This window comes from Malus domestica, chromosome 07 (assembly GCF_042453785.1).
Source record: "Malus domestica chromosome 07, GDT2T_hap1".
NCBI lineage: Eukaryota > Viridiplantae > Streptophyta > Magnoliopsida > Rosales > Rosaceae > Malus > Malus domestica.
Genome location: NC_091667.1, coordinates 35,140,744 through 35,162,075, shown reverse-complemented (window position 1 = coordinate 35,162,075; position 21,332 = coordinate 35,140,744). Strand labels below are relative to the sequence as shown.

Here is a 21,332-nt window from a genome sequence, read left to right as displayed (position 1 = left end):
ACATGTGTTTCTTACATGAAACACTTCAAGTACTTTTCATGATCCACATGAAGCACTTTAAGTACTTTTTCAAGATCTACATAATTTTTACTAAGAATTAATTTAAAAAACAATTTATCAAATGTTGTTTTCAAAGCACTTCTAAATAAGCTATAAATTAAAATTGTGTTGAAGGCTATCACAAAGACAATTACTCCAATACAATTTACAGGTAATGTAATGATTTCGCTTGATACAAAATTGGAAAAGCAATTGCCCTTTTGTTTCACCAAAAGTTGGAAAATTACAAAATCCGTGACTTGATTCAAATAGAAAGGTTTCTAATTATTTTGTTTCTTGTACAAGTTTACTGATGTGTGTATTGATAAAAAAAAAAGGTTTAGTAATTTGTATATATACATTAAAACCCTTATCACTTTATAAGAAAACCCTACTTTGTGCTCCAGATGATGTTGTAGAAGTCCAATATTATAGAAATTCTTGAGTACGAACTTCTTAATTACGAACAATTGTATTATATTCTCATCCATTAACACACACAGAGCACCCCACTTAAACTTTATTTTAGTTTCATTCACGCTCAAACCGACGCTTGTATGTCTGATATATTCAAGTGTTCAAACCAACGAATTACTTGCCAAACCAGCCCCAACTACAACACATATAAAGGACGATCTCAAACCAACAAGGCTCTCTAGATGCTCTACTTTATGAGGGTCGGGAAAACGTCTATCGTACGCTGCTTCACTCTTGCTTTGCGAATAAATTGTTTCCACGACTCGAACATGTGACATTTCAGTCACAAAGAAACAACATTTACACTGCAAACTGCAACATATTATATACATATGTATAATGTTGGTAGGTACTAGGTAGTAAACTAGTATGTATTAGTAGCTACACATTTCTACAAGATCGATCGCACGTGAAATCGTTAAATAGTAACGGCTATTGCGCGGGCTTGCAGTTATTACCCTCACAACACTACTGCTCCCTTCCCCATTCGACCCTCCATCTCTCTCTCTCTCTCTCTCTCTCTCTTCACAACACTATCCCTTCCCCATTCGCCACTCCATCTCTCTCTCTCTCTCTCTCTCTCTCTCTCTCTCTCTCTCTCTGTGAGACATTTTTCACTCTCTCTCTAGATCTCTCTTCAGTCTTGATATTATCAGCTCATTTCCTCTGTTTAATTTGTGAGCGACACTACTTCCCAACAAACACATACATATATACGTCTGAACTCTGTATTCTAATACATATATATGTGCGCGGGCGCGCTCTCGTGAGATGAGAGCAATATGATGACGGCAATGAGAGGTTGAACTTTTGACCGGCCGGCCGGAGATGGGGAAGAAAGGAAGCGGCTGGTTCTCCTCCGTTAAGAAAGTCTTCAAACATTCTTCTAAGGACTCGCCCGACAAAAAGGTTTTCTCTGAGTTCCATTCTTTCAGTTTTCTTAGCAAGTTTTCAGATTCATATAATTTCTTTGAAAGAAAACAATTGTTCTTCATATAATTATTATTTTTCTTTTCAATCTCAATTTATTTTCTGTGAAGTTTTTGTGCCATTCATGATCACACCAACAAGGCAAGCAATGATTCAATTTGTTATGCAATAATGATACAATTTATTAAACCTAATTCAACGATATTTGTGAGTACATGCACTTATTTTGTTCGGGTAATGCTAGGAGACCAAATTTGTAAACCAAATGATGTGGATGTTAATGATTTGATTATTATTTAAATGTTAATTACCGTACTTATTTCTTATTAGTGACACATTATTTGATTGCAAATTTTGTTTAAAAATTTGATCTCCCTAACATTAGCATTACTCATTTTGTACATTCACTAATTAATTCATTTTTTTAGCAAGATGTAAATTACTGAAAAAAGTTTTATTGTTTGAAATGATTCGATCTTGTATACAGATAATTGGAGCACAATGTCTGCCGCTAATTATTCGAATTTAATCTTATTTCAAATCAATAGGAGCTAGCTAATGGTTAACTTAATTATTTGGATATATAGAAGTAAACATATATCAATCAAGATCGTGACCTTTTTTTGTTTGGAGGTGAAGTGAAATGGTTTGCCTAGTGGAATCATGTCACATTAAAGATCGATGAGCTACCCTTTTGGTACTGGCATTTTTAGGACCATCAAGCGCAAGAGATTTTTTAATGTACCCGGAACATGTGCTATATGTCATTATACAAGTGGATAGACATTTAAAAAAATTTCCTCCATTTGTATGATGTACCGTCTCGTGTTCTAGACACATTGAAAAAACTACAATCACAACCAAGCTGCATGCCCCAACACCATATGGTCCCCTATCACCATCATCATATGCATACATAATACTGTAACAATAAGCTTTATATCTTTCCTTACAAGGCACATGACTCGACCTGACGTATCATTGTCATGCCACCTAAGCCATCACATCAACATTAGTTAACTTATTTGATAATTAAGTGTTAATTATAGTGCTAATTATGATATTTGATGCGTACCATGATATAATCCAGAAGGAGATCGGGGAGAAATGGCAGCATGATGCCGCGGAGGTGGTGTCATTTGAGCATTTTCCAGCGGAGAGCTCGCCGGACGTAACGAACGATGAGAGAGCAACCGAATCTTCAACTCCTCTGAATAATGGTCATCAAGATAGAAGCCATGCCATTGCTGTTGCTGTTGCAACTGCTGCTGCCGCTGAAGCAGCTGTTGCCGCGGCACAAGCTGCCGCTAAAGTTGTCCGATTGGCCGGTTATGGCCGTCACTCTAGGGAAGAACGAGCTGCAATCTTCATTCAGTCATATTACAGAGGCTACCTGGTAAGTTTACCATAACTTTATATACCGTTTAACATTTAACTTCAAAAGCCACTACATCTAGTGATATTTATACTAATTACTTATTTTTTAGGCTCGGCGCGCGCTGCGTGCGTTGAAGGGATTGGTGAGGCTACAAGCATTGGTGAGAGGGAATAACGTTCGGAAGCAAGCACAAATGACGATGCGATGCATGCAGGCATTAGTGCGTGTGCAAGCAAGAGTACGAGCTCGACGGCTCGAATTAACCAAAGACAAAATTCACAAAAAGGAGGATGATCCTGAAGATTACGATGAAGATGAAGAGGAAAGAAGAGCTTTAATGGAGGAAGAAGAGCAAAAGTCAAAGAGTCCTCTAAAAAAATACGAAATGCAAAGTGCGAATGGGAGTAGGCATCAAAGGCGTCATAGCTTCAAGGAAAATGCTTCAAGGAAGCATGATGCTGCGGTCAAAAGAGAGAGGGCTCTCGCTTATGCTTATAGTTATCAAGTAAGTGACTTTGTGACGGTTGCACTGAAAAATTAATGCTCATTTTGCGTGACATTGTTTAATTGCAACAGAGACAACAACTTCTTCAGTCCAGTCCCGATGGACCTGAATTTGGGCTCCAGCCCAATATGCCTGATAAGGCCCAATGGGGATGGAATTGGCTCGAGCGGTGGATGTCATCGCAACCCCATCAAGACCGCCACTCAGGCCCACGAGATACCTCTTACGGAACACCCATCACCACTACCACTGCCAGCGATAACTCCGAGAAGACAGTTGAAATGGACATTGCCGCACCTTCAAGCTCGCCTCATGTCAATATGAGCCGACTCAATCCAGACATGATTGATTCAGACGCGTATTCAACCCGGCAACAACGCCAGCAAGGGTCGAATAACGTCCCGAGTTACATGGCCCCGACCAAATCTGCCAAGGCCAAGGTCCGGGGCCAAGGCTCGGGCAAGCAGATTAGCCCCCCAACTCCTCAATGGAACCCTTCAACGAGGAAGGGGTCGGTTGTTGGGTCAGGGTGTGATTCGTCGAGCTCGGGTGGAGGGACAACAAACTACCTGATCCCAAGAAGCCCAAGCCCGAAAAGTAGTGGGCACCGTGGGCTGGCTAGAGGGGCTGTGGGCTTTGGGCCTGACTCACCCCACGGTGATGATTGGGGCCTGCCGCTTGCTGTTCACAGTTGGAGACATGATTTCAGTTAGTTGTAAGTTAATATGAGGTGTGACATTAATTTCCATTTGCAAGACCTTTTGTTTATAATGTGTGAAAAAAGCATTGTATTATTTATTTTAATTGTGTTATGGACATGGATCCACGAGGCTTTGTAATAATATATTATTAATATATTGTGAAATATTATATAAAATTGTGTCGTTATGTATCATCAATTTATGATCTGAATGAGGGTTTCTTTGGAGAAAAAAAAAAAAAATTTAGGTCAGTCACTAGTAGAAAAACATGTTTGCGCGACGGAATCTTGCGCGACGCAGAAAATTTTGTCGCGCAAAGTCTGTTTGCGCGACGCCAAACACAACACGTCGCGCAAAGTCGACGTAGGTGCACGTACGTCGCGCAAAACAGTTTTGCGCGACGTCGGCCTTCGTCGCGCAAAGTTTTGGCGCCAAACCTACATTGTTTTACATTTTTTCCTAACTTTGCGCGACGTAGGTGCACATACGTCGCGCAAAGCGGTTTTGCGCAACGCAAATACACCTACGTCGCGCAAAGTGTTTTTGTTTTTTTTTTTTGCTTTTCTTTTGGGGTTCTTTCATTGCCTTTTTCTTTTGTGGTATCCACTTGTGTAAATGTTTTAAATTGACGATCGAATTAGTTCATTGTATTCATATAGGTTTAAAGAGTGTAGCTGTAAAAAATCATCAAAATTGGAGTTAAAATAACCGTTAAATCGTGATTTTTCGTTTATAGCCGTCGAAAAAGTTTGTCCCGTACTTAGTCTTTGAATGTTTGTTTTTTTCGATTTTTGGCGTATGCGATCTCGAAGCATATACAAACATGTTTGACGGTTGGATCGTTGAAATTAGTTTCGTAAAATGCGTATCTCATCAAAACCATAGATTCACTAACATTTAAAGTTTATTTATACTTTCATTAAGTATAACATAAAATTTTGTGGTGTCCACTAGTGTAAATATATTAAATTGAAGATCAAATTAGTTCATTGTATTCATATAGGGTCAAGGAGTGTAGCTGTAAAAAATCATCAAAATCGGGGTTAAAACTACCGTTAAATCGTGATTTTTCGTTTAAACCGTCGAAAAGTTTTGTCCCGTTACATCATCTCTGCATGTTTGTTTTTTGCGATTTTTGGCGTATGCGATCTCGAAGCATATGCAAACAAGTTTGACGGTTGGATCGTTGAAACTAGTTTCGTAGAATGCATATCTCATCAAAATAATAGATTCACTAACACTTGGGAGTTTATTTATACTTTCATTAAGTATAACATAAGATTTTGTGTTATCCACTTGTGTAAATATTTTAAATTGACGATCGAATTAGTTCATTGTATTCATATAGGGTTAAATAGTGTAGCTGTAAAAAATCCTCAAAATTAGAGTTAAAAATAACCGTTAAATCGTGATTTTTCGTTTATAACCGTCGAAAAGTTTTGTCCCGTTACTTCATCTCTGAATTTTTTTTTTTTGTGAATTTTGGCATATGCAATCTCGAAGCATATACAAACAAGTTTGACGGTTGGATCGTTCAAACTAGTTTCGTACAACGTAGGTACAATTGCGTCGCGCAAAGCCGTTTTGACCGACGCAGTGGTACCTACGTCGCGCAAAGTCTTCTGTTTTTTTTTTTTTTTTTTTTTTGAGTTCTTGCATTGCCTTTTTCTTTTTGTGGTATCCACTTGTGTAAATGTTTTAAATTGATGATCGAATTAGTTCATTGTATTCATATAGATTTAAAGAGTGTAGGTATAAAAAATTATCAAAATCGGAGTTAAAACTACCGTTAAATCATGATTTTTTCGTTTATAGCCTTCGAAAAGGTTTGTCCCATTACATAATATCTGAATGTTTGTTTTTTGCGATTTTTGACATATGTGATCTCGAAGCATATGCAAACAAGTTTGACGGTTGGATCGTTGAAACTAGTTTCCTACAATGCGTATCCCATCAAAATAATAGATTCACTAACACTTGGAATTTATTTGTACTTTCATTAAGTATATCATAAGATTTTGTGGTATCCACTTGTGTAAATATTTTAAATTGACGATCGAAATAGTTCATTGTATTCACATAGGATTCAGAAGTGTAGTTGTAAAAAAATCATCAAAATTGGAGTTAAAATTACTGTTAAATTGTGATTTTTCGTTTATAACCGTCGAAAAGTTTTGTCTCGTTACTCAACCTCTGAATATTTGTTTTTTGCGATTTTTTGCGTATGCGATCTCGAAGCATATACAAACAAGTTTGACGGGTTAATTGTTGAAATTAGTTTCGTAGAATGCGTATCCCATCAAAACGATAGATTCACTAACACTTAAAAGTTTATTTATATTTTCATTAAGTATAATATAAAGATTTTGTGGTATCCACTAGTGTAAATATTTTAAATTGACGATCGAATTAGTTCATTGTATTATATAGGATCAAGTACTATAGCTATAAAAAATAATCAAAATCGGAGTTAAAACTACCGTTAAATCGTGATTTTTGGTTTATAACCGTCGAAAAGTTTTGTCTCGTTACTCGACCTTTGAATGTTTGTTTTTTTCGATTTTTTGCGTATGTGATCTCGATGCATATACAAACAAGTTTGACGGTTGGATCTTTGAAATTAGCTTCATAGAATGCGTATCCCATCAAAACGATAGATTCACTAACACTTACAGTTTATTTATACTTTTATTAAGTATAACATAAAGATTTTGTGGTATCTACTTGTGTAAATATTCTAAATTAATAATCGAATTAGTTCATTGTATTCATATAGGATCAAGTACTGTAGCTATATAAAATAATCAAAATCGGAGTTAAAACTACCATTAAATCGTGATTTTTGGTTTATAACCGTTGAAAAGTTTTGTCCCGTTATTCGACCTTTGAATGTTTGTTTTTTTCGATTTTTTGCGTATGTGATCTCAAAGCATATACAAACAAGTTTGACGGTTGGATCGTTCAAACTAGTTTCGTAGAATGCGTATCTCATCAAAACAATAGATTCACTAACACTTGGGAGTTTATTTATACTTTCATTAAGTATAACATAAGATTTTGTGTTATCCACTTGTGTAAATATTTTAAATTGACGATCGAATTAGTTCATTGTATTCATATAGGGTTAAAGAGTGTAGCTGTAAAAAATCCTCAAAATTAGAGTTAAAAATAACCGTTAAATCGTGATTTTTCGTTTATAACCGTCGCAAAGTTTTGTCCTGTTACTTAATCTCTGAATGTTGTTTTTTTTGCAATTTTGGGTGTATGCGATCTCGAAGTATATACAAACAAGTTTGACGGTTTGATCGTTCAAATTAGTTTCGTACAATGCGTATCTCATCAATTTCAATAGTATGTGTGTATATATATATTAAGTAAATTTAAATTTATTTATATTGTACGTATAACACTTAAGAAATTGAAAAACATGTATATTTATTAAGTAGCTTTAAATTTATTGCAATTGTTATAAAAATATATTATTGTGCGTTTTATGTAAAAAAAATTGAATTTGAAGGCAGTAAAATTACATTTCCAGTACATTTTATAGTATTTATAAAAAATAAAAAAAAAACCTTGCACGACGCCACATGTACTTGTCGCGCAAAAACCCTTTGCGCGACGTCGAAAAGTAAACCTGCGTCGCGCAATGTGTGATAATTTTGGCGGTGCACTTCTTAAAAATAGGCGCTTTGTTTAAATTTTCGCTATCTGTGATAAACCCGAACTCTCGCTTCTCACTCGGTCTCCCGAACTCTCTCTTCTCACTGAACCCTTTCTTCTCACTCGGTCTCCCTCATCCTCTCACGCAGGTGAATCACCCTCTCTCTCCCTTTTGCTCACTCGGTCTCTCTCTCCCCAAACCTGAACCCTCCCTCTTTCTTTCCCTCTTTATTTCTGAGTTGTGATAAATCTGAACCCTCCCTCCTTCTTTCCCCTTCTTTCGAACCCAATCTTGAACCCTCATTCTTTCCCCGTAGACCCCAAATCTCCCTTTCTTTCTTTCCCTCATTCTTTCCCCTTCTTTCGAACCCAATCTTGAACCTTTCCCCGCAGACCCACAATCTCCCTCTCTTTCTTTCCCTCGATTTACTGAAGAAACTGTTTGATCATCAATGACTGGTTTTGTTAGAACGAGATTGAAACGGGTCACTTACCCGCTCGACGACTGGGTGAAAGATAGACTCGTAGGAGGATACAGCTCCGGACCTAGTGACGCCAGCAAAGGAAGCGAGCACTCCGGCGACTACGACTCCCCTTGCCTCTCCGAGCTCGTCCGCGGCTGGGTTTCACGACAACCAGTCGAATCGGGTATTGGGCCGTGGAAGGGACTTTTTAGTTTCTTCTTTTTCTTCTGTAGGTGTATGGGTAAGGAATGGACTTTTTAAAAAATTGGTGGAAGTTTCTGTAGGTGTATGGGTAAGGAAGGGACTAATTAGGAACAAAAAGTGGGGTTAGGAGGTAAGTCCATATCTTCCTCAGTCAGAGTAATATTCAAATTAGGGAAAAGACAAGTCCTCACTATATTTCCTTTACATTTCCTTATTTGAGCACACTGTTAAGCGGCTTCTGCTTGTGTTATCTTTAATTAACATTTCCATTTAAACAGGCTCAGAGGATTGGCATGATCAACACACTGCAAGAAATGTGTAATGCTCCACTTGGCATGATCAAAGTTAAGGTGCAACTCTTTTTTATATACGCCACTTATCCTTTTTAATTCTTCCCATTGGGGTGGGTGCAGGCAGAATAAGCATCTTGAACCTTGACCATCATTGTTAAGTTCGGTTTGTTCTTCTTATGGTTCTGTAGCTTTAGTTGATGCTGTTGGTTCTTCATTTCCATCATATTTAAATATACTATTAATAACAATATTAAATACAAGTGTTTGTGGTGGTTTAAGTGTATTGATTTGTACATTTAAGTACCCATCTCTGCACATTGTTTCTCATATCCTCTCTGATATGGTGGCGGGGATTTAATTTTCTATGTGTTATAGTGAAACAGATAATTCATTGGACACTCAAGTACTATTCCTCCCTTTGGTTGAGGTTTCAGTGAAGGCTTTACTTGTCATATCATCAGTAGCTCTACCTGCAGCTCCAAGTGCAGCGACACGAGTTTTGTTCTGTGCTCATCATCCATACTTGGTTGGAACTGCAAAGAGAGACGCAGTTTGGAAGGTAAATCTTTCTCATCAGTAGCTGTATAATCTGATACATTCTAATGCAAACCTTCCTAGTATTGGTCCGTGGAGATAGCTCTATGCTTTGTTTGATGCTTTTCCAAACCTCACTTGGTGTTTCTCAATTCCAAATTTGTCAATTCGGAAAACAGGAATCTGTAATATGTCTTACAGCATGGTATTTTTGAGATAGCTCTACTGCCGGTTGATTAGCTCACCTGGCCCTCAAGTTGTGCCAAGTTTCAATTTTACAATATAGACAATCCATAGTGGAGGTTACTTACATTAGTACGGAATTGATTGTTAATTTATTGTGTAAAGATAAAGTAGATCCCACTTTGTTGGCATTTATAGAAAGACCATGATGAAATTGTTTTGCATCTTTTCAGTTTTGACGAATGATAAGTGTTATTAATTTATGAAGTGATGGATCAACTTTTATGTTATTATGAAATCTGTTGGAGAAGCAGAGTATATGGACTGATATGAAATTCGTTGACATGTTTATGGCTTGGTTTAACTTTTCAGTTATTTTTTTGTGATAATTTCTGTTAAGGAGAAGCAATGGAGAAAATGATAGCTACAGAAGGACTCGAATGCATTTCTTAAAATTCTGCACTTGCTCTAAACACCAAATAGACATCTGATCAAATGATGAATTGTAATTAGAAGGATGTAAGAATGCCATCTTTGCTTATACATTGTTCTATGTGCACTATAAAATATTGAAAGAACAGAATGTCATCTTTCAGTATATACACGCAGACTCATTCGGTCTTCTCACAAAGTTTTGCAATTTTGTTCATCTGTATGTGTGTTTTGTGTATGAACATGGAGGTGTTCTTCTTGTACAAATTAAAATGTGAAAATGAAGCTATGAATTTGGTTTAGTTTGGTTTTTATTAATTTGGTTTTTTTCTTCTTTTGCAGTTTCTGGTTGAAGGGTTTTGATCTTTTTTTAATCAGTTGAAAGCGATAGACGTGGGTTTTTATTTTGTGAAAAGGTATAAATTCTCCACAACAGATTTGCTCCTCCTCCTCCCATTTTCTCTCACTCTCTATCATATAATATGGGATTTATTTTGTGTCCTATAATAGTACTTGTTAACCATATATATCTCTTTGCAATGAATGCCTCAGGATGTGGTGTTATATGCCTAAACACGTATATGTGCAGAGGTTGATGCATTGAAGGAGGAAGTGACAACCCTAAAGGGTCAGCTTGCGATCTAGGAAGAGCAGATGAGGGCGCAGCTGAGGGCCTAGGACGAGGAGATGAGGAACTATGCCGGGACGGTGAGAGACCTTGTACAAGACATACAGATGTCCGGCCTCCAAATCTCGCTACCACCACCTCATCTTGCTCCACCTTCGACCTCAGAGCCATCTTGTCGTGCCAATACCTAGTAGCCTGATGTATTAAAATTAGTTCACTTGTAGTTTTTTCTTTTTTGTTCGAACATCTTGTATGTACATTTTCATATATTTTATAATTAAAATATAATTAAATAATTTTGCTTGGTTAACTAATTATTCTTCAAACTTTAATTATAATATTTATCAAAAATTAAAAAAAAAAATTATTTTTGACCAAAAAAAAAGGGGTTTGCGCGACGAACAAACGGGCTTTGCACGACGCAGGACGTACGTCGCACAAAGTGGCTTTGCGCGACGTAGCATGCGTCGCGCAAAGCCACTTTGCGCGACGCACGATATGCGTCGCGTAAAGCCAATTTGCGCGACGCATGTTGCTTGTACGTCGCGCAAAGTCTAGCGTCACTGCCTTGGCGCGACGGTTAGCGCGCGACAAATGTTGCGTCGCGCAAACCTTTAGGCAACGATTTTTGACTTTGCACGACGAAGGTACCTACGTCGCGCAAAGTGTTTTTTCTACTAGTGTGCTTTCATTTTGAGCCGAGGGTCTACTGTCCCCAATTATCTGTCTTTTCTATGTCTTCGTTCTAATTTTTTGACACATGTTCTTCCACTAAACTTTAAATTTCACACAGTTATTTTGCATAGAATTTAATTAAAAAATAAAAAATAAATAGAAAAATTAAAGACCACCATAGCTGAAAAAATATTTCAGCTACCTCCCCCATTCTAGCTCTGTAGCCACCGACCCCCCCCCACCCCACCGTGCATTTCAAGCCACTGGGTTCTTCCTCATCGGGGCAAAGCTTCTTTTCCTCTCTTTCAATCTCTCTCTCTCTCTCTCTTTCTCTCTTTTTCCAACATTGCCGTATTGACATTTTCGTTGTTGTCACGTACAAGGAACAAAATATCGCGATATGAATTCCAAAAATACTTCAAAATTTCTGAAAAGTCTCAATTTTGAGCATAGAGGGATTCGAACCCCTCCTATTTGGTAGGGCTGGAAAAAATTCTCAAAAATCCCAAACCAAACCGAAAAAGTCCCAAACCCAAACCGAAAAATTCCAAACCAAAACCATCCCGAAAAATACCGAAATTTTCAATATGAGATTGGTTTCCAAATCCCATTTGTTTGGTAATCCCGAAATCCTGAAAAATACCAAAGTATTCGGTTTCCTATTGACTTTTGGGTTTTGGTTCTTGAAAGCCATTGTCATGGTTGCTGACTACTCTTCACAATACACTTACTCTACACATAGAGATGATGAAGATAGTGAAAATTTTGAACCTCATAGGAACTCTATGTGGTACTAAGTCACTTATGTATCTTATCATGCAATGTATAAAGTGTAAAATATTGTACTAATTCATTATATAAAAATAATTATGGTGTGTTTAAACTTCTTTCATTAATTACTACATATTTTCTACACTCACAATGTTTGTCAGCTTGCTATATAATCAACTTAAATCAGTTAAATCCATCATGCAATGCATTTCCTTCCAATTTTTTGTGATAAACTAATAGATAATTGACTAAATAAACATCCTGCAAAGTTTCAAAAAAAAAATTCAAGTTTTTCTTACAATTTACGTGGTTTTTAATCAATTTTTATCGATATCAATAATATCCCGGTATTTCCATCGATATTTCCGTGTTTTTGGACTACTGATATTTCCGTGTTTTTGGACTACCGATATTTCCGATATCATCGATATTTTATACTTTGGTCACGTATCAATTAATTAGATATTCTCAAATTTCAAACTTCACACACTTTTTGCTAGCGGTGATAGGACGTACTAATCACATATCGATCGATTAGATATCCCCAAATTTTAAACTTCAAACTTCACTCTTATTGGCGGGATGGATTGATCGTCAGGGATTTGAAAAGAAGGAAAGGAAAGAAAGCTTCGTCAACTGTGAGGAGCAGCGCTGATGATGGGGTTGTATAATTGTAGTGGGTGGTTATCGAGTGTTAGTTTTTCTTTTCTTTAATTTTTAGTTTTTAAGTTAATAGACAAACCGTAACTATATAAATTGTGAGATATATGCGTTAAAAAGTTAATAATTTAAAAAGTAAAATTTTTCACTAGCTGGATTAGTGAGTGGGATACGTGTTAGGCCACGTCAAAATTGAAATTAATCCTTCTGTTAATTTCTCTGTTAAATGCTGACGTGGCCCGACACGTGTCCCACTCACTAATTCAGTTGGATTAAAAAACAATTAAATATATTTGTAATAATTAAATATTAAAAAATTAAGAATTAAAAAAACAAAAAAAAATTTCCTAGGGGTGCGGCATCCCCTTTCCTTCTCCCACACCAATTTCAATTTTTTTTGTTCTTCTCTCTCATTCTTCTTCTTCTGTGCTGAAACTGGATTTGTCACTTTTTTTTTTTTTTAATTCTTCTTCTTCTTCTTGGGCCGAAACTGGGTATGAATTTTTTTTTTGTTTTTTGTTTTGTTTATGGGTTGCAGATAGAGGGAAAAGGGGACGAAGATGAAGATAGGGAGGAGACAGAGAGGGTTATTCTTCTTCTTCTTGGGGCGAAACTGGGTTAGATTTTTTTTTTCCTGGGTTGCAAGTAGAGGGAAAAGGGGAAGAAGATGAAGATGGGGGAGGAGAGATGAGTGCACGTTGGGTTTGGGGGGGGGGAATTGGGTTGGCAGAGTGAGGGAGGCGGAGTAGTCGAGGAAGATGATGCCGTGGAACAGCATCGTTGCGATCTCCAGATCGAGGGTGGCGGGATGAGGGAGGCGGAGTAGTTGAGCAATATTGGGTTCTTCGTTTTGGGGTTTTCGAATTGCGACAACAATTGCTGCAATGGGAAGGTGGGTTTTGTTCCTCCAGGGTCTGGGTCTTATGGGATGCAGAGAAGATAGAGAGGCAAGAAAGAGGGGAGAGAAAAGGTGGTGGAGGATGGGTGAGAAGGGGTTTTGGGTTGCAGAGAAAAGAGAGTGGGGAGAGAGAGAGGAGAGAGAGAGATTTAATATATATATATATATTATTAAAAATATATTTTATTATTTTTTTAATCCAATTGGATTAGTGAGTGGGACACGTGTCGGGTCACGTCAGCATTTAACAGAGAAATTAACAGAAAAACTGACGGATATATGACATTGTCACAAATTTGTAAGATGTGTTATGACATTGTCAATTTTAAAAGATAATGTATGAAAGTATCGTGACACCAATAATTAAGGTAGTTTTTTATACTTTACCCTATTTTAAAATGCAAATCTCGTGAAGGGACCAAATTGTTCGAGTCTTCAACAATTGCACTAAAAAGGCTGCAGATTTCAAGTTTCGGCAAACTTTACTTTTGGCATCACGTGTCTCTCACTCCACACCTCAGTCCTCGCCAATTACAACTTTACACGTGTACCTTCCCGACCACGTCACCTCTGCAAGCCGAACCATAATCCCCTGCGTCCCTATCGGACACCACAACCACCTCCTCGGTCGCGATCCTGCCACGTCCGACGCTTCAACATCTGTCTTTCGTTGGCCAACACGTGGAATCATCTTAGTGGGGGTAGGGTTTTACGGGGATGTGGTGCGGAACAGGGAATCAATGTTCTGGGTTTCGCGCTTTTTCTGGATCTCACATATCTGATCCCTACAGGTGGTACGTAGTTCCTTGTTTGTGTGAGACATCCTTATTTTTTCCAGGTTTTTTTTTTCTTCGTTCTGTCAGACGTAATTCTCGTTTCCTTCCGGCGGATATCGGACTCGGGTCCTTTCTCTCTCTACACACTCCGCTTCTCTCTTTCTCTCTCTAGAGCTCTAATGGAGTCTCTGAAATTCAGTAGCTTAATCCCATGCAAATCGTCGTCCTTAATTCCGGTTCCAACTAAGTTCACGAACCACCAGGCGATTGGGCAACTGGGTTTTGCTCCCCTGTGGAAAAGACGGTGCAGAAGAGTCGGTCTGCGGCTCAGAGCGTCGGTTGCCGGCGGAACTGGCGGCGGCGAGCAGGACGGCGCTTCTGCGGTCGAAGACCAGCAGAAGGACGAAAAGCGTGCTTTTTTGGGCGCCGAGAGAGACGATTCCGGCGCCTTTCTTGGGTTTAACTTGGTTCCTCCCAACGGTAAGTTTTCAGGCTTCCAATTTTGCTTATTTATTTATAAATTCTTCTGCTTTTACACTGTTTTTAAATTGGTTTCATGGATTCTTTGAGAAATTTGAAGTAGTTTTTGGATTAAAAAAAACCTGAATTAAGGGTTAAACCTGATTAGTTTTTAAAAAATTGGACTTAAAAAACCTTGAATGCAGAAAGGTTTAAGTTGATCACATTGTGTGGCACGCTGATGGAGACACAACCTGGAAATATTGATACATGTTTGATTTGATGCATTGATTAGTGAATGTGGAGTAAATGTACTCTAGATTTTAATTGCTGTTTGCCCAAATTAAGTCCTCAAAATCATTGCTTTTTGTTTGCAAAGCGATATTCTAAACTACCTTAAATATACTAGGAGAGTTACCATGCTGGCCAACTTGGACTAACCCATCTCTCCCAAAAATCCTTGTTTTTGGTTAGATAAGAGACGTGTGATGTGTCAAAATTTGCTATTTTTAGTATATTGGGGTCATTCACTAGTAGTGGTTTTTGGTGGAATCTTGACTTGTCTGTGGTTGTCTTGGTTTTGGATGTCCACATCAATTTGCACATGAGGACTCCAGGTCCTCATTTTATGTGGTCTCCACCTCAGATTGTATTTTTTCCACTCTTGGTCCCATATCGGGACCTCATAGCATGTACATTGTCCCGTTCATAATCGAATGCTGCATTTTCATTGGTCGAATGGAGTGATCCTGCATATTTTGATGAGTAATTCCAAACCCGGCATGTCGACATATTCTAATTTTTTTTTATGAATTATTTGTGGACCCGTCTGATATTTTACTTCAGGTGAAACCAAAGTCAGTGACTCGCCCGAAGATGTTAGTTCTGTTGGAATGGAAGAATCAGTGGAAATAGATGGCAAAGAAACGTCCAAAGCAAGTGTAACACACAATGTTGTGTTTGTTACTGCCGAAGCTGCGCCTTATTCTAAGACGGGAGGCTTAGGAGATGTCTGTGGTTCTTTGCCTATTGTTCTAGCGGCACGTGGACACCGTGTTATGGTTGTTTCTCCTAGGTACCAAAACGGTACTGCTGCAGACCAGAAATATTCTGGTGCTGTTGATTTGGAAACAAGCATCAAGGCTTATTGCTTTGGTGGAGAGCAAGAAGTTTCTTTCTTCCATGAATATAGGGCAGGTGTTGATTGGGTAAGATATTGGGGATATTTCGCATGTTCTAGTTTATCCATTTTTAAACAGTTTGGCCTTCTCCAGACTGATAGAATTCTCTTGCCAATGATGACCTCTTTCCGTATCTTCTTTAGGTATTCGTGGACCACCCGTCATACCACAGACCTGGAAATCCATACGGCGACAGTTTTGGTGCATTTGGTGACAATCAGGTATGGTTTTAGACTGAAAAGTTGTACGTAGTGGATAGATCATTTAAGTAGTGTCCTGTTTTATTCACGAATAATGATACGTTTTATTCTCATTTGGTTTTACAGTTTCGGTTCACTTTACTTTGCCATGCAGCGTGTGAAGCACCATTAGTGCTTCCACTGGGAGGGTTCATCTATGGCGAGAAAAGCCTGTTCATGGTCAATGACTGGCATGCCGGCCTTGTGCCACTGTAAGTAGTTTCAACCAATTAAATGGATTAGCTATATGATTTTGTTTTAAATCGGGTAAACAAACTGAGAGTGGAGATCTGATGATTACATGTCCCTCTGATTCAGGCTTTTGGCTGCCAATTATCGTCCATATGGGGTTTATAAGGACGCACGAAGTGTTCTTGTAATTCATAACCTTGCACATCAGGTTGATGCTTTTTCTTCCTTTTTTTGTTTTGTTTTGTTATCAATCTTCAGTCGTATATCCGATCAACTTTATTAAACGTTGTCTTGTAATATGCAAGGGAGTGGAACCGGGAGTAACATACAAGAATTTGGGACTACCTGCAGAGTGGTATGGAGCACTGGAATGGGTGTTTCCAACATGGGCAAGGACCCATGCTCTTGACACAGGTGAAGCAGTCAACATCCTGAAGGGTGCAATTGTGACATGTGATCGGATTCTGACAGTCAGCGAGGTCAGTTGTATTCCATATATAGTCGTCGTGTCTCATTTAATGAAACATTAAACGTTTTTATGGTGGTCAGTAATATGACCTGTTGTCGGATTTTCAACCTCATTGCATGTTTAGAACTGGAAATCTTTAATTGATTAATGCTACATTGAGATAATCTTGTTCGTATAATCATGATTGCAAAATGTTTAGGCCACTTGTATGACGAAGATGATAGCGTTTCTAACACCTTCCTAATGGACATGTGCCTCCTTATTTTTCATCATGCTATTCTTCTTCTTTCTCATGATTAAATTATGCCTTCGAATTGTAGGGCTACTCCTGGGAAATAACAACTGTTGAAGGTGGATATGGTCTAAATGAGCTACTAAGCAGTAGAAAGAGTGTTCTCACTGGTACGTTACTTGAACTTCATCTCTCATTGTCTAACTTTCTATGTGCCATCCTCAAGGAAATTAACTCTCAATTAACGGAATAATACCATCTGACAGGAATAACGAATGGTGTTGATGTGGTTGAATGGAACCCATCTACTGATCTACACATTGCTTCCCGCTATTCTGCTGATGATCTTTCCGGAAAGGTGGCTAAGTCTGTCATTTAGTATGGGGGTGTTATGGTATTATTATACTATAGTCCGCTTACCCTTCTTGTGTGCGGGCTGCAGGTTCAGTGCAAGCTTGCTTTGCAGAAGGAATTAGATCTTCCCATTAGGCCGGATTGCCCATTGGTAAGACATAAAACATTGCTGTCTAATTATGCTATGTTTCAATAACAAAAATACTCCGCTCCTAATACCGATTCAAGTTTTGAACCATATAGATTGGATTCATTGGCCGACTGGACCACCAGAAAGGTATTGACCTGATTCAGTTAGGAATGCCACAGCTTATGGAAGATGACGTGCAATTTGTGAGTCTTTCTCCTTTCATTGATTTTGGTATTGTTATTTTAAGTAGCTTGCTCCCAACTTTCGACAATTAACCTTTTTAGTTTCTGCTGAAAAATGTTGTAGCACAAACTACGGTTCATAAATGCTCTTTTGTTTCAACTATACGCATGTAATATTTTTCAGGTTATGCTGGGGTCTGGGGATCCACAGTGTGAAGATTGGATGAGAGCAACAGAAGCAACTTATAAAGATAAATTCCGGGGTTGGGTTGGATTTAACGTCCCAGTTTCTCATAGAATAACCGCAGGGTAATTCAAGATTTCGTGTTTCATTGTTTAGACGTTTACTATATACGTGCATCATACTGACCCTGATCCTGTAATTACCAGCTGCGACATACTCTTGATGCCGTCAAGATTTGAGCCCTGTGGACTTAATCAACTGTATGCAATGAGATATGGAACTGTACCAGTGGTTCATAGCACAGGAGGACTTAGAGTGAGTTTAAATACTTGAAAAATGAAATCCGGTTCTTCATCACGCGGCCTCTTTCTCTGACGATTTCTGTTGTGTTCCAGGATACAGTAATGAATTTCAATCCATATGCTAAAGGAGGCCAAGGTGACGGGACAGGGTATGTTACTCAGCTCTATTGCTTGATGCATTTCTTTGACAGTTTCTCGTTACAAAAGTTTCGTAGCATCTTTACTTATAGCATCGTTGTTGATTATATTGGCAGGTGGACTTTTTCTCCATTGACGAAGGAGAGTATGCTGGCGGTAAGTTTTTCTGCTACTTCTCTCGTTTTTAAAACCCAAACATCGATTATTACCGTGTTCTATATCAAAGAATCGAGTAAATTGGATGTTCATATAGTCTTGCGGAGTTTATTCAACTTAAACCAAATGTTGTATATCTTTTTCACCGTACTGACTCACGGAGTCGCGGTTAATACATTGCAGGCACTAAGACTTGCTTGTAGGACTTTCACAGAGTACAAGCCTTCCTGGGAGGGATTGATGAAGAGATGCATGGAGAGGGACTTCACATGGGAAAGCGCTGCAATCAAGTACGAGCAGGTCTTCGAATGGGCGTTTATCGATCCACCCTACGTCAAGTAAACGTCTCGAACAGAAAAGAACACCCGAGAGATGAAGAACAACGTCCAAAAAATTTCACGGTTCAGTTCTATTTATTATCCGTCGGCTGAGAGATCAAACACGCTACAGCAGAGAAGGTTTTCGTTTCGTGTTCATTGTTTTCGGTTGTCGACACGGTAGGTATATACAGGAGCAAAACTATGTAGTTCTGAATCGTTTTAGTGAGTGCAAATTAATAAGCATCCTGCAGTTTCACTCCCCATTACATAAGATAATTAAGAGCAATCTCAACCTTTTAAACCTTAATTAGTAGACATTTTTAAACGTATACTTTAATTAGCAGAAGAAATGGGATCTATTTATTTGTTCTAAATGATTTGCTTCCTCCCGTTGGTTTCTGCAAAATTAAGAAAGTCAACTCCTACGAGGTTTGGTACAATAATATAATTGGTTGAATTTAAAAAAAAAAAATGTTGTCACTAATTGTTTCATGATACTTAATAAATCAGATTATATTTCCGACACACGGAAAATTTCTCTATAAACAAAGAAGAAGAAATGTCCTAAGTTGACTTCTCTGCTAGAAAGATGGATTATTCAAAATACTTTAGATGAAAATAATAATTATTCATCTAGTTATATTATAAAACTTTTGTCCTCAATATAACATGTTCTATATCAAATTCTAGTTTTAACACTAATTTTTCGACGTGACCGATCTACTTTCTAACACACTGGGAAAATAAGAAGGATCGACAAGCGTTGAATTTAATTAATAACACAAATAGAAATTCTTCAGTATTTCGGAGTCTATCGGAAAATGAAGAAAGCTTCTAAAGTTAATTGAAAACAATAAGAGTTAATCTGAATTACAACTCCAAGATAAACCTCTTTATATAGGCATCAAACGCTAATTCTAATAGTAAATGGAAATCTAATGAATAAAGGAAACAATAAAGGGAGTTTTAACAAAAAACTCGCGGTACTGTTCACTTTAACGAAAAATTACATTTTTACACTAAAAAGTCAATCATGGTACTATTCACTTTACCCTTTATTTTGTCCTTATCATTACTCAAAATTTTCAAGCTATTTTCATTAGTTTTCCTAACAATTAAAAGAACTCCTAATTAACTAGAGAAAAAAAACCTAATTCTTATAGTATGAGGAAAGATAAAATCACCCAAACCCTATTCAAGCAATCCAAATATTTTAAGGGGTGTGATATCCACACAACCCATTTTACTTCTCACACACCCTTCTAATTTTCGGCCGTTTGATCAGATGAATTGAAGAAGATCAATGAACATAAATTAACAAGGGGGTGTGTGATAAGTAATTTGGGATGTGTGGATAGCACATCCCTAATTTAAACGATACTCCTTTTTATATTTTATCGCAGTATACTTTATTGTTGAACATAAATTTTCTTTCTTACGTTGTTCATTGTCAATCGTCTATCATTCTCTTTTATCTAGTTTAACCACTTTAATCAACCCCTATGTATCCTACACATTTTCTTTTTTTTACGCTCCTGATTATCTTTCGATTTATTTAATTCAAACGTTAGAAGAGTGATTCTCTTTTATAAACAAATCACAATTATTGTTTGAATAATATGAATAAAAAAAATTATCATATTGAAGGAGTCATTCTTTTTTGTCAACAACTAACAATTATTTAAAATTTCTTTTTATGGCAGTTTCTTCGAATAAAACCTAAAAATCATTTACCAATACACTTTTCTCTCTGCCAAAGCACCGCCACCGGAAGCACACAAGTTCGTGCCCCACACCAAAATATAAACAAAAGATAACATGTGATTGCCTGCATCAACCAGGCCAGCAAGCACCGAGTGAGCCTTCCACGTTGCACATTATAAAATAAAATTACATTGTATCAATCAACTAAAAAACTGATTTCTTTTTTCTTTTTTTCTACTGAAAATATAATATAAAAATAAAATAAAAATACTAACGACCTTTTGATTTGAACACTTTCGATTTTGTTTCTCGTTCTGCAATGTTTTTTTTAATGATGAAGATTTAGAGTGGCAAATTAACTTATTAGTTGTTGATGAGCACTTGTTAAGATCCGTTTAATATAATATTATTATAATATAGAAATAAGATTGGTAATGTTAATGATGATGTAAGGTGAATCAGACTGAATGTGTCTTAATGGGTATTCGTTAAGATCTGTTTAATTTGAAATAACGGTAATATAGAGATGAGATTAATAGTAGTGATAATGATGTAATGTGAAATCAAACTAAATCAATCTTAATGAGTAGCCACTAACAACTAAATAGGTTGATTTGCTACCTCTAAAAACTGGTTATTTTCAAGATCATTGTAAAGATCATCTATAAAAAAAAATTTAAATGAATTTAAAAAAAATGTAGTCATCTAGTTGTTATTCAATAAATAGACACATCATATTTTCACTTAAATATTAAAATTTAGAGCATGTTATAGCTGAACGGTTAAACGATTCATGCTTTAATACTTTTTTACAAAATTGATTTTGAAACAATAATTTATAATATGAACGATTCTGACCGTCAAACAACATTATATAGA

The 21,332-nt window shown here is 37.2% G+C and overlaps 2 protein-coding genes and 1 long non-coding RNA gene across 6 annotated transcripts; all 3 read left to right on the top strand.

Annotated features, from left to right (window-relative positions):
• Window positions 1-879: 879 nt before the first annotated feature.
• Window positions 880-4,206, top strand: LOC103439865 (protein IQ-DOMAIN 21-like). The gene is made up of 4 exons (XM_008378490.4): window positions 880-1,425; window positions 2,537-2,842; window positions 2,934-3,329; window positions 3,401-4,206. The coding sequence occupies exons 1-4, from the start codon at window positions 1,345-1,347 to the stop codon at window positions 4,040-4,042; spliced, it is 1,425 nt and encodes a 474-aa protein (XP_008376712.2). The 5' UTR covers window positions 880-1,344; the 3' UTR covers window positions 4,043-4,206.
• A 3,533-nt stretch (window positions 4,207-7,739) lies between these two features.
• On the top strand, window positions 7,740-10,727 carry LOC114826183 (uncharacterized). 4 transcript variants are annotated; one of them, XR_003775093.2, is made up of 5 exons: window positions 7,740-8,341; window positions 8,640-8,711; window positions 9,030-9,213; window positions 10,146-10,219; window positions 10,356-10,727. It is a non-coding gene; the product is annotated as an uncharacterized lncRNA (long non-coding RNA). The 4 variants fall into 4 exon arrangements; XR_011583188.1 differs by having other exon boundaries at window positions 7,777-8,491; window positions 9,038-9,213; XR_011583190.1 differs by having other exon boundaries at window positions 8,266-8,398.
• Window positions 10,728-14,241: 3,514 nt separating this feature from the next.
• On the top strand, window positions 14,242-18,992 carry LOC103420788 (starch synthase 1, chloroplastic/amyloplastic). The gene is made up of 15 exons (XM_008358828.4): window positions 14,242-14,691; window positions 15,517-15,878; window positions 15,995-16,072; window positions 16,178-16,302; window positions 16,409-16,490; window positions 16,588-16,761; window positions 17,072-17,153; window positions 17,250-17,341; window positions 17,426-17,488; window positions 17,581-17,670; window positions 17,834-17,958; window positions 18,040-18,148; window positions 18,229-18,284; window positions 18,390-18,429; window positions 18,613-18,992. The coding sequence occupies exons 1-15, from the start codon at window positions 14,391-14,393 to the stop codon at window positions 18,769-18,771; spliced, it is 1,938 nt and encodes a 645-aa protein (XP_008357050.1). The 5' UTR covers window positions 14,242-14,390; the 3' UTR covers window positions 18,772-18,992.
• Window positions 18,993-21,332: the final 2,340 nt, after the last annotated feature.

Bases quoted from the DNA above. Each gene is read 5' to 3' on its own strand.
- LOC103439865 (XM_008378490.4), top strand. From the start codon at position 1,345: ATGGGGAAGAAAGGAAGCGGCTGGTTCTCCTCCGTTAAGAAAGTCTTC. The intron at 1,426-2,536 runs GTTTTCTCTGAG...GATATAATCCAG, and splicing joins AGGACTCGCCCGACAAAAAG to AAGGAGATCGGGGAGAAATG. The intron at 3,330-3,400 runs GTAAGTGACTTT...TAATTGCAACAG, and splicing joins CTTATGCTTATAGTTATCAA to AGACAACAACTTCTTCAGTC.
- LOC103420788 (XM_008358828.4), top strand. From the start codon at position 14,391: ATGGAGTCTCTGAAATTCAGTAGCTTAATCCCATGCAAATCGTCGTCC. The intron at 15,879-15,994 runs GTAAGATATTGG...TATCTTCTTTAG, and splicing joins ATAGGGCAGGTGTTGATTGG to GTATTCGTGGACCACCCGTC. The intron at 17,342-17,425 runs GTGGCTAAGTCT...TGCGGGCTGCAG, and splicing joins CTGATGATCTTTCCGGAAAG to GTTCAGTGCAAGCTTGCTTT.